At 37.5% G+C, this 13229-nt stretch overlaps 1 protein-coding gene across 1 annotated transcript in view; it reads right to left on the reverse strand.

Moving 5' to 3' along the window:
- The window catches only part of DOCK2 (dedicator of cytokinesis 2), a 1640323-nt gene that overhangs the window by 300349 nt on the left and 1326745 nt on the right, over positions 1 to 13229 (reverse strand). The window contains 2 exon segments of the mRNA XM_053718563.1: positions 5002 to 5091; positions 9655 to 9774. Coding sequence (XP_053574538.1) covers positions 5002 to 5091; positions 9655 to 9774 — 210 coding nt within the window.

The raw sequence follows: 13229 nt of genomic DNA on the forward strand, positions 1-13229 counted from the left end.
ATATATATATATATATATATATATATATATATATATAATAGTAAAGGAGCGCTATATAGCTCAGGAGTCAGGGAAGAAAATACATTTAAGAAACTTATTAAAAGTAAATAAAATAGTGTTTAATTAAACTAAAATATTAACACAATTTAAAATTGCGACGTTTCCCTTAATTGACAATAATGTACCAATCTCGTTATGTAATACTTGAGGTACAGTGTCAATATTGAGCATATATCAAAACGTTATACAAGGTTAAAATGTTTGCAACAATAGTTGCTGAGAGCTAAAACATTATGGAGCCTATTTAACAAAGGTCTATCGGACCTGATCCGACAGTGCAGATCAGGTCCGACAGAACTCGATGAATGCGGAGAGCAATACTCTCTCGATATTAAGCATTGCACCAGCAGCTCTTGTGAGCTGCTGGTGCAATGCCGCCCCCTGCAGATTCACGGCCAATCGGCCGCAAGCAGGGAGGTTTCAATCAACCTGATCGTACTCGATCGGGTTGAATTGCGGCGATGTCTGTCCGCTTGCTCAGAGCAGGCAGACAGGTTATGGAGCAGCGGTCTTTAGACCACTGCTTCATAACTAGTGTTTCTGGCAATCCTGCAGGCTCGCCAGAAATACAGGGCTTCAAGCTTCGTACAGAGCTTGATAGATATGGCCCTATCTGTCCACCTTAACAATATAATGCAATGTATATAAAAGTTCATTAACAAACTTGATTCAACCCAAAGTATCAGATTCTTCAGAGCTGGGTAGCAAATATACAGTCTTTGTAACAGGTATAGCAAAGTGCCACGGGTTGGATTTTCAAACCCTGAGGCTATGTATTGGGCTTTTGGCTTGTCTGACCAATAAGATAGTGTACACTCCTGTGTGTCAGATGGAGATAAGAAACTGAGCTTACCGCGATCTTTGGACACTTCAAGTGTCAGACACAGGCTTACTGTGTTACTTCTCCGGTGCTGTATTAGACTGTAGCATCTGTTACGAATTGTTACAAACACTGATACCATAGACTGCTAAAGATACAAGCATGCTCCTATGCTCCTACTAGCCTACCTAGCTTTGTCTCTTTGACAAAGGTTTCCTAGGGAACAAAGCAAAATTTAACAAAATAAGTAAATTGACAAGTTGTTGAAAATTGCATGTTTTCTCTAAACCATGAACGTTTAATTTTGACTTTACTTTACCTTTAAAGGGACATTAAAAACTAAGGGCTAGATTACGAGTGCAGCGCAAAATTGAGCTTTCGTGAGTGCAATATTTGTGTTCCCCTCAGTAATACCGGCGCACACAACTGCTGGTATTAAAAGTACAGTGCAATGAGAAGGCGACCTTGCCTTCACATTGCATGAAAGCTTTGTGCTTATGAGAGTGCGTTTCCATAGGCTCCAATGGGAGCCTCGATCTGATGCCGATAGACACAACACAGATCCTAGCGCAGCAAAGAGGGTAAGTCATGCAGTGTTTGGCAGCATATTTAATAAATATATACTTTTTGAGGAATACAATTGTGATATCCTGGTGAGTGCACTTCTATTTATTATTATTATATATATATGAATATATATATATATATATATATATATATATATTATTTTTTTTAGCAGAGTGTAGAGTTTGGGCACTTTTTTTTTTTTTAAACTGTTTTTATTGAAGTTTTTCAATTTATTTTAAAGTTGCTCTGATCAGTTACAATTAGCAATATATAAAGACAAAAATAAACATATAACTGTCTCGTGTTTTGCCATATTATGATCAAGGAGCATAGTCAAATAGAGAATAGGGAGAAAAATCAACAATTAAATAAACAAAAAACATCATAATATATAAGAAAAAGTGTCTCACATGTGTTTTTGAATATAATAATATTATATGTTACTAATATAGTTTAATCTTTAATATATAATTGTAGACTTAAATCTGTTACTTTTCGAAGGATGTTATTTGGATTTTGCGGACTTGTTTCACAGATGAGCTTCATTTTATGATAGAAATCCAAATGATTGGTAGAGAAAATAAAAATATCTTTCTAGTGAAATATTTAATGAAAATTGTGTTACCCATTCTGATAGTGTGGGTACTCGTGTTTGTTTCCACAATCTTGGAATCAATTGTTTTGCACTGTTTATTGCAAGGTGTAATAGGGTTGAGTGTAATTTAGACTGTAATTTAGGAATGTCATGGAATAAAACAAATTAGAGGCAGATCACATTCTAAAATTAGGTATATTTGAGTTTTTATTGACTCCCAGAATTGTTGGATTAATGGACATGTCCACCATATATGGAATAATGAACCGAATTGCTTGCATTGTCGCCAACAGTGGTCTTTTGCTTGTGGATACATATATTTAAGTCTTTGCAGTGTAAGACACCACTGTGTGAGAAGTTTATGGTTAGTTTCTAAAAGTGAACTAGCGTGAGATGATTTAATGAATATATATATATATATATATATATATGTGTGTGTTTATATGTGTATATAGACATATTAACGCATAAATATATATGTATATAACCGTATACATATATATTTACAGTTTAAACACAGACACCATACATTCGCAATGTATAGGCACTTTTTAGTGCCGTTTTTTTTTCTAACACCCCACACTTTAACCTTTTATAACTGCTTCATAAAGAATTTTCATAAAGGAACTGTCCACTTTATTTTGGGGGCAATTGGGGGACATTTTTTAAATTAACCAAAAGTCTGACCTCTGGTTAATTTTGCTTAGCGCAAAGTGCTACTGCGAGCTTGCGGTTGCATTAAAAAGTCACTTGTAATGGCTGGTTATTTAACGTGTAAATGGGAAAATTTGCCCCTAAACGGGCACACGTTAAATTAGTGTTCCACTTGTAATCTAGCACTAAATAAATAATTGATAGAATAGTATATTTATAGCAAATATTAGCCTGAGAATAATGTATATATGTATTTTTTATAATGACATTTGTTTTTAAAATATTGAAAAAAAATATTCTATTGTCCATAAAGCCATATTGTAACTTATGTTCCCTTTTCTACTGAGGCCAATAAGGGAGAGTTATCAATGGCTTACTAGAGTGTGCAACCAATGACTGTGTAGATTCCTCTTTTAACAGGAATTGGACAACTTACAATATTCAGAATTAAATTACAGGAAAAAAGAACAAAAATAAAATTGCAATGCTGGGGAATAATTTTAGATAATTTCAACTGAGAAGAGAGCTTTAGATCATTGGGCCCTTACTCTGCATAATGCATGGTAAGTGGCTGTTTGTCAGGATCCCATAAGCTCTGTACGAACTTAAATGCAAATTGCACAGGGGGGGGCGCTACTGGTGACCCCCTTGCCGGGCCCTGCCTGGGATTGAACCAGGGATTCCAGTTGTGTGTGCCACTGGAGGATGTTTACTTGCAGGGGTTGGTGGATGAATCTTATCATCAGTAAGTGTGTCTCTCAGCTCCACCCTCTCTTTATGTTAGCCAATCAGAGAAGTGCTTTCTGACTACATATTGCGCATCCTATGCCTTTACTCCTTGCATTGGCATTGAAGTCCATCCTGTTCCTGCTTCCTGTTTGTTGCTGGACTTCCTGCTGGTGACATTGCCTAAGTTTAGATACTTGCTTCCTGCCTTTGAACTTTGGACTGTCCTGACCTTGTCTCTACATTTGGCACTGTTAGTACTGCTGCTCAGACATTCCCTGTTGCTGTTTCCCAGCTCCAGTACTTTATTGCTGTCTGTGCCTATGTGTTTACCCTGTGTCAAGTACTGATATTGCTGCTTGCAGTTTTTATTCAGCACATTGTATTTCCTTTGCTTAGCCCAGAAGCTGGAATTCCCTTTGCTTTGCCCAGGAGCAGCATTTCCTTTTTTTAGCCCAGAAGCAAGCATTCCCTTTGCTTTTCCTAATAGCGGCATTCCCTTTGCTTTGACCAGGAGTGGCATTTTCTTTGTTTAGCTCAGACGTGGGTACTACAGTCCCTGGCCCTGAAGTGGGCCTTTCAGCACTTGGCTCTTGTCTGTCTGAACTTGCACATGAACATCAGCTATACTGGTTTGTACAGTTTTCTTCTGCTAGCTCTTGCTTGTACCTGTTTCCCAGTATAAACTATTTCAGGACATTATTTGCTACTTGCCTGAGTAACTTTCTCATAAAAAACAGGACTATTGTATATTCTGTATTTAAGTCTACCCAGTTCCCTACTGACCCTGCTATTGGGCTACATACTGTTCAGAAACAAGACACTGTTAGAGACAACACCCAACATTGTACTGTCTATTATCCTTAGAGGGACAGTTTACTCAAAAAGATTCTTCTCTTTATTTGTTCCCAATGATCCACTTTACCCGCTGGAGTGTATTAATTAAATTGTTTACAAGTATTTACATTACCCTTATATTGGCATTTGAAATAGTTGATTTAGCCTGTGGTATCCCAACCCATCCTGAAATTTTTTGGCCTCAGGGCCAAGCTGTGTTAACACAGCCAGTAGAAGAAATTACACTCCCAGTGGGTTATAGAAGAGATAAGGTAATAAAATGCTAATTTTCTGTTGTGCTCTGGTGATTGGTAATTGGTTTACGTACAGATATAAGATAAAGAAGCAGGTTTATGTACACAATGTGATAAAGTAATGATATGTGATTATACCTACAAGCTTAACACATTTTATTAGGGTGTGGCTTCAAAATACAAAATCAGCTCATTAATTTACACAAATAAACCTTAAAAAGCCAATATCATACATTTTATACCCTGCAGCTGGTAAAAAAAAAAGTAATTGGGAACACATTAAGGGAAGAACAATTTTAAAGTATACTGTCCCTTTAAACATGACAGAGGGAAATGTTGTAACAAATCACATAAAAAACAGTTTATGCTCCTTTAATACAAGTACATTTCCTACTTCATATTTAATTCTAGACTGAAAAGCAAAAACATATATATTTTTTGTTTACTTTACAAGAAAGCTAAAATTATTTTTCAATTATATTTCTTACCAGGCATTGGCTTAGGAGCTCGTAGTCAAAGATTTCCATTTCATACTGGTCTGACAATTGCTTGCAAAGCAAAATCGCTTCCTCCCACATCTACAAAATACATTCAAATGTAAAAAAATTGCTACCTGGAAATATCACAGTAATTTGTTTTTCTTAATATATGAATGCATTTTTTCTTGTCCACTAAATAAAAGAAAGCAAGCACAATGATGTGGTTAATGAATGTTGAACCATCTGATTTGGAGGAAACTAATAAGAGCAAAACCTTGGGAAGGTTCTGTATTTCTGGGGTGCTAGACATATATTATTATTTAATCTCAAGAGGCAAGAATTTCTTGACACCTCTACCTCAATACAAATAGTTCAGTGTAAACGATAGGAAAAATGTTTTTGACTATGTAAGATCAATGTATCCTGAATTCTAAGGAACCCTAGGATTGTATGCATGATTCTTTAAAAATATTACCCAAAAGGATTCTATGAGGCCAAATGATCAAGCCATCAACTGTGCTGCATTCGCCGGGACCAATACGCTCGCCTAACATCGCCATTGCGGACCTGAATATGATCGTCATATTTATCAAAAAAGCCGGCAAAAAGCCGCGCACCAAGTACGGAGCGATGAGCAGCGGACTGTTGTTAACTAACAGTCATCAATCTCGCTGCTATTCGGCTTTTCCAACTTTATTTATATCCTGTCACTAAACACCACCACTATATTAAAATGTTTAACCCCTATCCCGCCGCTCCCGGACCCCGCTGCAACTTTAATAAAGTTATAAACCCCTATCCTGCCACTCCCGGAGCCCACCGCAACTTTAATAAAGGTATTAACCCCTATCCCGCTGCTCCCGGACCCCACCGCCACTAAATAAATGTATTAACCCCTAAACCCCTGGCCTCCCACATCACTACCACTTACTAAACCTATTAACCCCTAAGCTGCCAGCCCCCCACATCGCCATAAACTAAATTAAGCTATTAACCCCTAAACCTAACAACCCGCTAATTTTACATTATAATTACCTCATCCCTATCTTATAATAAATTAAAACTTACCTTTGGAATTAAAATAAACTATATTAAACTATTAATTAACCTACCCCATTATACTAAAATTACATTAAACTATATTAAACTATTAATTAATCCTAAACTGCCAGCCCCCCACATCGCCATAAACTAAATTAAGCTATTAACCCCTAAACCTAACAACCCGCTAACTTTACATTATAATTACCTCATCCCTATCTTATAATAAATTAAAACTTACCTTTGGAATTAAAATAAACTATATTAAACTATTAATTAACCTACCCCATTATACTAAAATTACATTAAACTATATTAAACTATTAATTAACCTACCCTAACTATTATACTAAAATTACATTAAACTATATTAAACTATTAATTAACCTACCTTAACTATTATACTAAAATTACATTAAACTAACAATTAAATAACTATATTACATATTTTAAAACCTAACCCTACTCAAGTTATTTAAATCTACTATTAAAAATTACTAAGTTACAAAAAATAAAAAACACTAAGTTACAAAAAATAAAAAACACTAAGTTACAAAAATAAAAAACCACAGTATCAAAAATAAAAAAGAATTACACCTAATCTAAGAGCCCTATCAAAATAAAAAAGACAACCCAAAATAAAAAAAAAAAACCTAAGCCTACACTAAACTACCAATGGCCCTTAAAAGGGTCTTTTGTGGGTCATTGCCCCAAAGAAATCAGCTCTTTTACCTGTAAAAAAAATACAAACATCCCCCAACAGTAAAACCTACCACCCAACCAACCAACCCCCCAAATAAAACCCTATCTAAAAAAACCTAAGCTCCCCATTGCCCTGAAAAGGGCATTTGTATGGGCATTGCCCTTAAAAGGGCATTTAGCTCTTTTACTGCCCAAAGTCCCTAACTTAAAATTAAAACCCACCCAATAAACCCTTAAAAAAACCTAACACTAACCACCGACGATCCACTTACAGTTTTTGAAGACCGGACATCCATCCTCATCCAAGCGGCAGAAGTCCTCAGCGAAGCCGGCAGAAGTCTTCATCCAAGCGGGCAGAAGTCTTCATCCTGACGGCATCTTCTATCTTCATCCATTCGGTGCGGAGCGTCTCCATCTTCAAGACATCCGGCACAGAGCATCCTCTTCTTACGATAGTCAACGACGAATAAAGTTTCCCTTTAAAGTACATCATCCAAGATGGCGTCCCTTACATTCCAATTGGCTGACAGAATTATATCAGCTAATAGGAATTAAAGGGGAAAAAATCCTATTGGCTGTTGCAATCAGACAATAGGGTTGAGCTTTCATCCTATTGGATTGAGCTTGCATTCTACTGGCTATTCCAATCAGGCAATAGAATGCAAGCTCAATCCTATTGGCTGGATCAGCCAATAGGATGAAAGCTCAATCCTATTGGCTGATTGCAACAGCCAATAGGATTTTTCCCCTTTAATTCCTATTGGCTGATAGAATTCTATCAGCCAATCGGAATGTAAGGGACACCATCTTGGATGATATACCTTAAAGGGAAACTTCATTCATCGTTGACCATCATAAGAAGAGGATGCTCCGCGCCGGATGTCTTGAAGATGGAGATGCTCCGCACCGGATGGATGAAGATAGAAGATGCCGTCTGTGTGTAATACATTTATTTAGTTGCGGCGGGGTCCGGGAGTGGCGGGATAGGGGTTAATACTTTTAGTTAGTTGCGGCAGGGTACGGGAGCAGTGGAATAGGGGTTAATAACATTATGTAGGTGACGGCGATGTCAGGGGCAGCAGATTAGGGGTGTTTAGACTCGGGGGTTATGTTAGGGTGTTAGGTGCAAACATAATTTGTTTTCTACCATAGAAATCAATGGGATATCTGGCAGCATCGAACATAAGCTTTCGCTGCTTTCAGACTCCTATCAATTCCTATGGAATCCGCAGCCTCCAGGGTGGCGGATTGAAAACCAGGTACGATGGGCCGGAATGGTGGCGAGCTTACCTGTCAGAAATTTGATAACTTGCAAAAGTTGTCAGATAGATAGTGTCGAATTTGTATTCGGAACATTGGTAATGATGTAAGCATCGATCGGTGTCGAATTGAGACCGGCGGATAGTATGTTACTTCACAAATTTCAACTTTTGCCGGTCTGTAGGATTTGATAACTAGGTCAAATCAGGCACGCCACAATTAAGCTGCGGAATTCCAGCGTATTTGCGGTTGACGGCTTGATAAATATCCCTCTATATGTTGAAAGTTGTGTGCTAGAAGCCAGTGTCAAGTCTTGGCAAGACTAGGGGACTGATTTATTAAAGTGCGGACAGCATTTATCACTGCACAAGCAATTCTAGTGAACTGCTTGTGCAATGCTGCCCCCTGCAGATTCGCTGCCAATCGGCTGCTAGCAGGGGATGTCAATCAGCCAATCGTATATGATTGGGTGGATTGATGTCCGCAGCCTCAGAGCAGGCTGACAAGTTATGGAGCAGCGGTCTTCATAACTATTGTTTCCGGCGAGCCTGAAGGCTTGCACAGAAACAGGGGCATCAAGCTCCATTCGGAGCTCGATAATTCGGCCCCAAAGTATCACAAGGGAAAATATGCAACCCCCAAAAATCAGTACAGGTGAACAAACCCCTCAATCTTTCAGGTTGCACCGCCATTGCACCCCTCTAAACCTGTTTATTTTTCAACCTAGTCATGCCTCCAGCAAACCTACACCTGCTCAGGGCCAGCTCTGTAGCACTCCTGCTGTGGGAGCTTAAAAGGACAATAACGCTAACATTTTTAAGAAAGATACTTTTAAATATATTTCTAGTCTATCCATAAAGTGTGTTCCTTCTTTACTGGTCACACTGCCATAAATATATTATTAAAGTCTCATAGCAAGCTCTCTACAGCAGAGTCACTGTAGCACGTGGCTTTTATTTTCTATGGTGCAGAAGGTATGACTTCTCATTAGCTGTACCGTCTGCTTTGTCGGAAAAGAAAAATGCTGTTAATATGGAATAAAACCGTTGAAACTACATTCTGAAAGTCAAACAACATACACATATACATTTTGTAAATTATATTAATCAAAACAAGATTATATAAAAGTATATACATACATTTAAAATGTGCAACATACTGTATATGACATTGCTGAGACTTTGCAAAATGCTACAAATATTTATATATTTGCCTATACACAGATATTTCTACTTTGGATCCTCCCAGAAAGATCACAGTCTACTGCAGAAATTGTGGTGTGTGTGTTTACAGCTAAACGATTTACTGTGTCATGCAAACCATATGGTGAACCAAGTCAGCCTGTGCAGTCCAAGTAATATTGTTTATGTATCACTCAATTTGGCTTATAGGCTTCAGGCTACACAGCCATGTTTATATTATGAAATGTTATTGTAAAACATGTAAAACAAATGAACTAAGTAAAATAAGCATTATACATTTTATATGTTTACTTTTTGTATTTTTTTTATCTTAGAATTCTAATATGAGTGATTGCCAAAATAGACAATTTTCCATGTTCATGCTGAAAATAAACTTGTTAATAAAATTAGAGGATTGTGGTAGCCTGTTTCTGTACACCTTTATAGGTTACACCAATCCTTAAGTTATTCGCTGTACCTTTCCTTTATCGAAATAACCAATAATGACTCCATATAAATTCTCCTTCAGTTGTCGGTATGTTTGTGAGCTCTGGAACTCTGTCTGCATGACCTGAGGGGAGCACTGGTCATCTGACCACTTAAGAAAAAGAAGGAATATATTAAGACAAAATAAATAGTAGCTGAACAAAATAATACATCATTTTTAAAACACAGGAATTGGAAAAGTAGTTATATATTTTTCAACCTTCTTTAAACTATGAACAGTATTGGGAAATGTTATTAGCAATATACAGATATTATCATAGGGTGAGCTTAAGTAAATGATTTATAAATGGCAAGTACAGAGAAAATTGAAATGCACATAAATTAATTTCAATTTTATTTAGTAGAATGTTTTCAATATTTAATTTTAAGCAAGAATTCTTCTAGAAAAAGTTATCAGTGTATTAGTGAGAACTTTACTGTGCAGTCGACCCTCGGCATGCACAGATATTACCACTGAAATACAGAGCAGCTGTAATCTATAAATACATATAAATACATGACATCCACAGCTGGGTGGTCTGTGGTTCGTTTGTACAGTAAAAGTGACCACTAAACTGCCTATACGCCTAACTTTTATAGGTGTGACTGCATACCAGCCCTGTTAACTGTTGTGACTGTGACTGTTGATACATTTACTTCCACTGTATCTCTGACTGCAGGTTAAACAATATTCCCTCAGCTTAATATATGCATGACATCTAAATATGAAACAGGAGGCTTTATGCATAGCGATCTGTATGTGGCACTAAAAGTGGTTTATCTGAGAATATTGGTTTTATATCTTACATTACTATGTGACATTACAGGTTGCTTTCATTATATATTTATTTAGTATCACTTCTTGAATTCATAATCTTTACAATCTGTCACATGAGACATGCTTTCACCACATATATGACACAAGATTCTGAAAATATGAAAACCACGTCATACTTGGTATCAAACTAATTCTCATGATGTGATGGGGAATTTCTTATATGGGTGTATGCACTGAATATTTATAACAGAAGTTTTATGCTTTATGACATGTCGTAAAAGAGAGGGGATGATATTTCCATGGCCCTTTTGGAAAGAGGTTTAGTCAAGAAATCTGTTACCAGGGAAAAAGGTATAACACTTAAGTTTGTCATTTTACATGTTAAGCACCACTAGGGGCGCAAAACGCATCAGACTGTTATCCTCTGTATGGCCACCATGTGCTGTTTTTATATTTCCTTCACACCTGGAAGTTATTTCATTTTTTTGGTTTTGTAGCATGAGTGGCCATTTTTTCTTGCCAATCTCCCTGCGCAAACATATAAGCCAGTACAGTATTATACAGTATCACAAAACAGCTGTCTTAGTATTTGTCTGCTCTTAACAACCTCAGTTTTACACTGGGGGTTATGTCATACCCCTCTGTTTTATAAAAGTTTAAATAAAAGTTGATTTTATTTTACCCGGTGCTCCTGGAACTTTTTCTTTTGCATTCACTGACCGCGAGTGAGCACGGGTAGAGATGAAGCGGGGGATTAGATATTCAGTCTGTCAATCCCAGGAGAGATACATAACCAAGACTGCTGTGTGTGTGCAGTGGTTGCACCGAGGTGATGGAGGTGAGTGTCTGAGAGCCCTCCCCAACTGTGGGGAAAATGGAGGCCGGTCTCACAATAGGCTCGCTATCCAAGAGGCTGTACCAACAGCAAGGACATAGGTGCACGGCACCGGATCCACAACAGTAAGTTAGCATTTTTTGCTGCTGTGGTGCTTTGCTTAATTTACACTAAGGGAGGTGTGTTTTTTGCAATCTGAAGAGACGGACTGTTAAATATTGTAAATTTTGCTCTAGTTAGAGCCATAAGCAAATACAGAAGCCCTGTGAACATGGGGGAGGGGGGTGTAGTAGACCTTTATTATTCCCTATACTCAGGACAGTATTAGGTTCTGTTATTTCTCCTTTTTATTTAAAAAAAACCTGTTTGCTTGTGTATAATTTTATTTGTTAACACCCTTTATTAGTAATGCACTGTGACTGACTTTCTTTTTTGCTCATAATAAATGTTTGTTTGCCTTTGTCTAATATTTGAACCTCGTTACTGAAATAGTATTAGTAGTAGTAGTAGTAGTATTAATAGTAGTATTAATACTGTGTATTTTAGATTATTGTTTGATAAATTGTACACTGGAATTTTAATTTGTTAGTCTTTGTTTTCCTTAATGGTGGTAGCCTAGAGATAGTTTAGTGTGGGTGGCATTAAAGTGGAGTTTTGGACATTTTTTCTAGGTATAGAAAAGACAAGAGAGTGTTATTAATACTTACACCCACTGAACTAAGTCACAGCCTGGAGTGGCTAGACTGTGAGAAATTGGTTAAGGTGGAAAGGATCTTGCAACCCTTTTTGTGCCAAACAAGTGACTGGTGCAGGGTTGGTTAAGCCTGAATCATCACACTATGAGGCCCTATTTCTTAAAGGTCTGTCGGACCTGATCCAACAGTGCAGATCAGGTCCGACAGACCTCGCTGAATGCAGAGAGCAATACGCTCTCCGTATTCAGCATTGCACCTGCAGCTTTTGTGAGTTGCTGGTGCAACGCCGCTCCCTGCAGATTTGCGGCCAATCGGCCGCCAGCAGGGGGGTGTCAATCAACCCGATCGTATTAGATCGGGTTGAATTGTGGCGATCTCTGTCCGCCTGCTCAGAGCAGGCAGACAGGGTTATGGAGCAGCGGTCTTTAGACCGCTGCTTCATAACTGCTGTTTCTGGCGAGCCTGCAGGCTCGCCAGAAACACGGGCCCTCATGCTCCATTTGGAGCTTGATAAATGGGCCTCTATAGATCTACTTTCTATTTGTCAGATTATTTGTTATTTATATTTTTTTATGTTACAATAAAAGTAATACTTTCTATTGATAACTTGGTAATATATAGACCAAAACCAAATATGTGCTCTCTGCTTTTAAAAGTATGGTCTATATAACTGGTCTGTGCAAGTGGAATTACAGGCTATACAACTACCCTCTGTATGTTGGATAACAGGTAATGTTACTGTTTTCCCTAAATGGAATTTCAGGCAATGCCCCGGACCCATAAATGACTGGATATAAGCTTATGACTGTCCTATAAATCCAAGATCATTATAAAGCCTGTAAACATCTATGCTCTCAGGTGAGAATAACTAAATCACAACCAGACCATGGCATAGATAGATAAATAGCTGTGAAGTTAACATCTGCCTTACTATAATCCATTGGACCCTAAATGTCCATATTGTTGGGGTTGTATAGCGGGTTTTTGCAGTGTTGTTTGTGGCGGTTTAGGGGTTAAGTAGTGTACCAGTTTTTTGCAATGGAGGTTGTGGCGTTAAGATGTAGTGGGTTTTTGGGATCGGGTTGTGGTGGTTTAGGGGGTTAATACTGTAGGTTAGTTGTGATCATTATTAAAATAATAATTAATTAGCAAATATTAACAAAGTTCATTAATACGTTTATTTGTTAATTTTGTAATTTCTGCAGGCTGCTGTTCGTTCATTTGGTTCTGTGTCGAATGATCAAATTAGACAATACAAA

This window comes from Bombina bombina, chromosome 6, assembly GCF_027579735.1.
Source record: "Bombina bombina isolate aBomBom1 chromosome 6, aBomBom1.pri, whole genome shotgun sequence".
Lineage (NCBI taxonomy): Eukaryota > Metazoa > Chordata > Amphibia > Anura > Bombinatoridae > Bombina > Bombina bombina.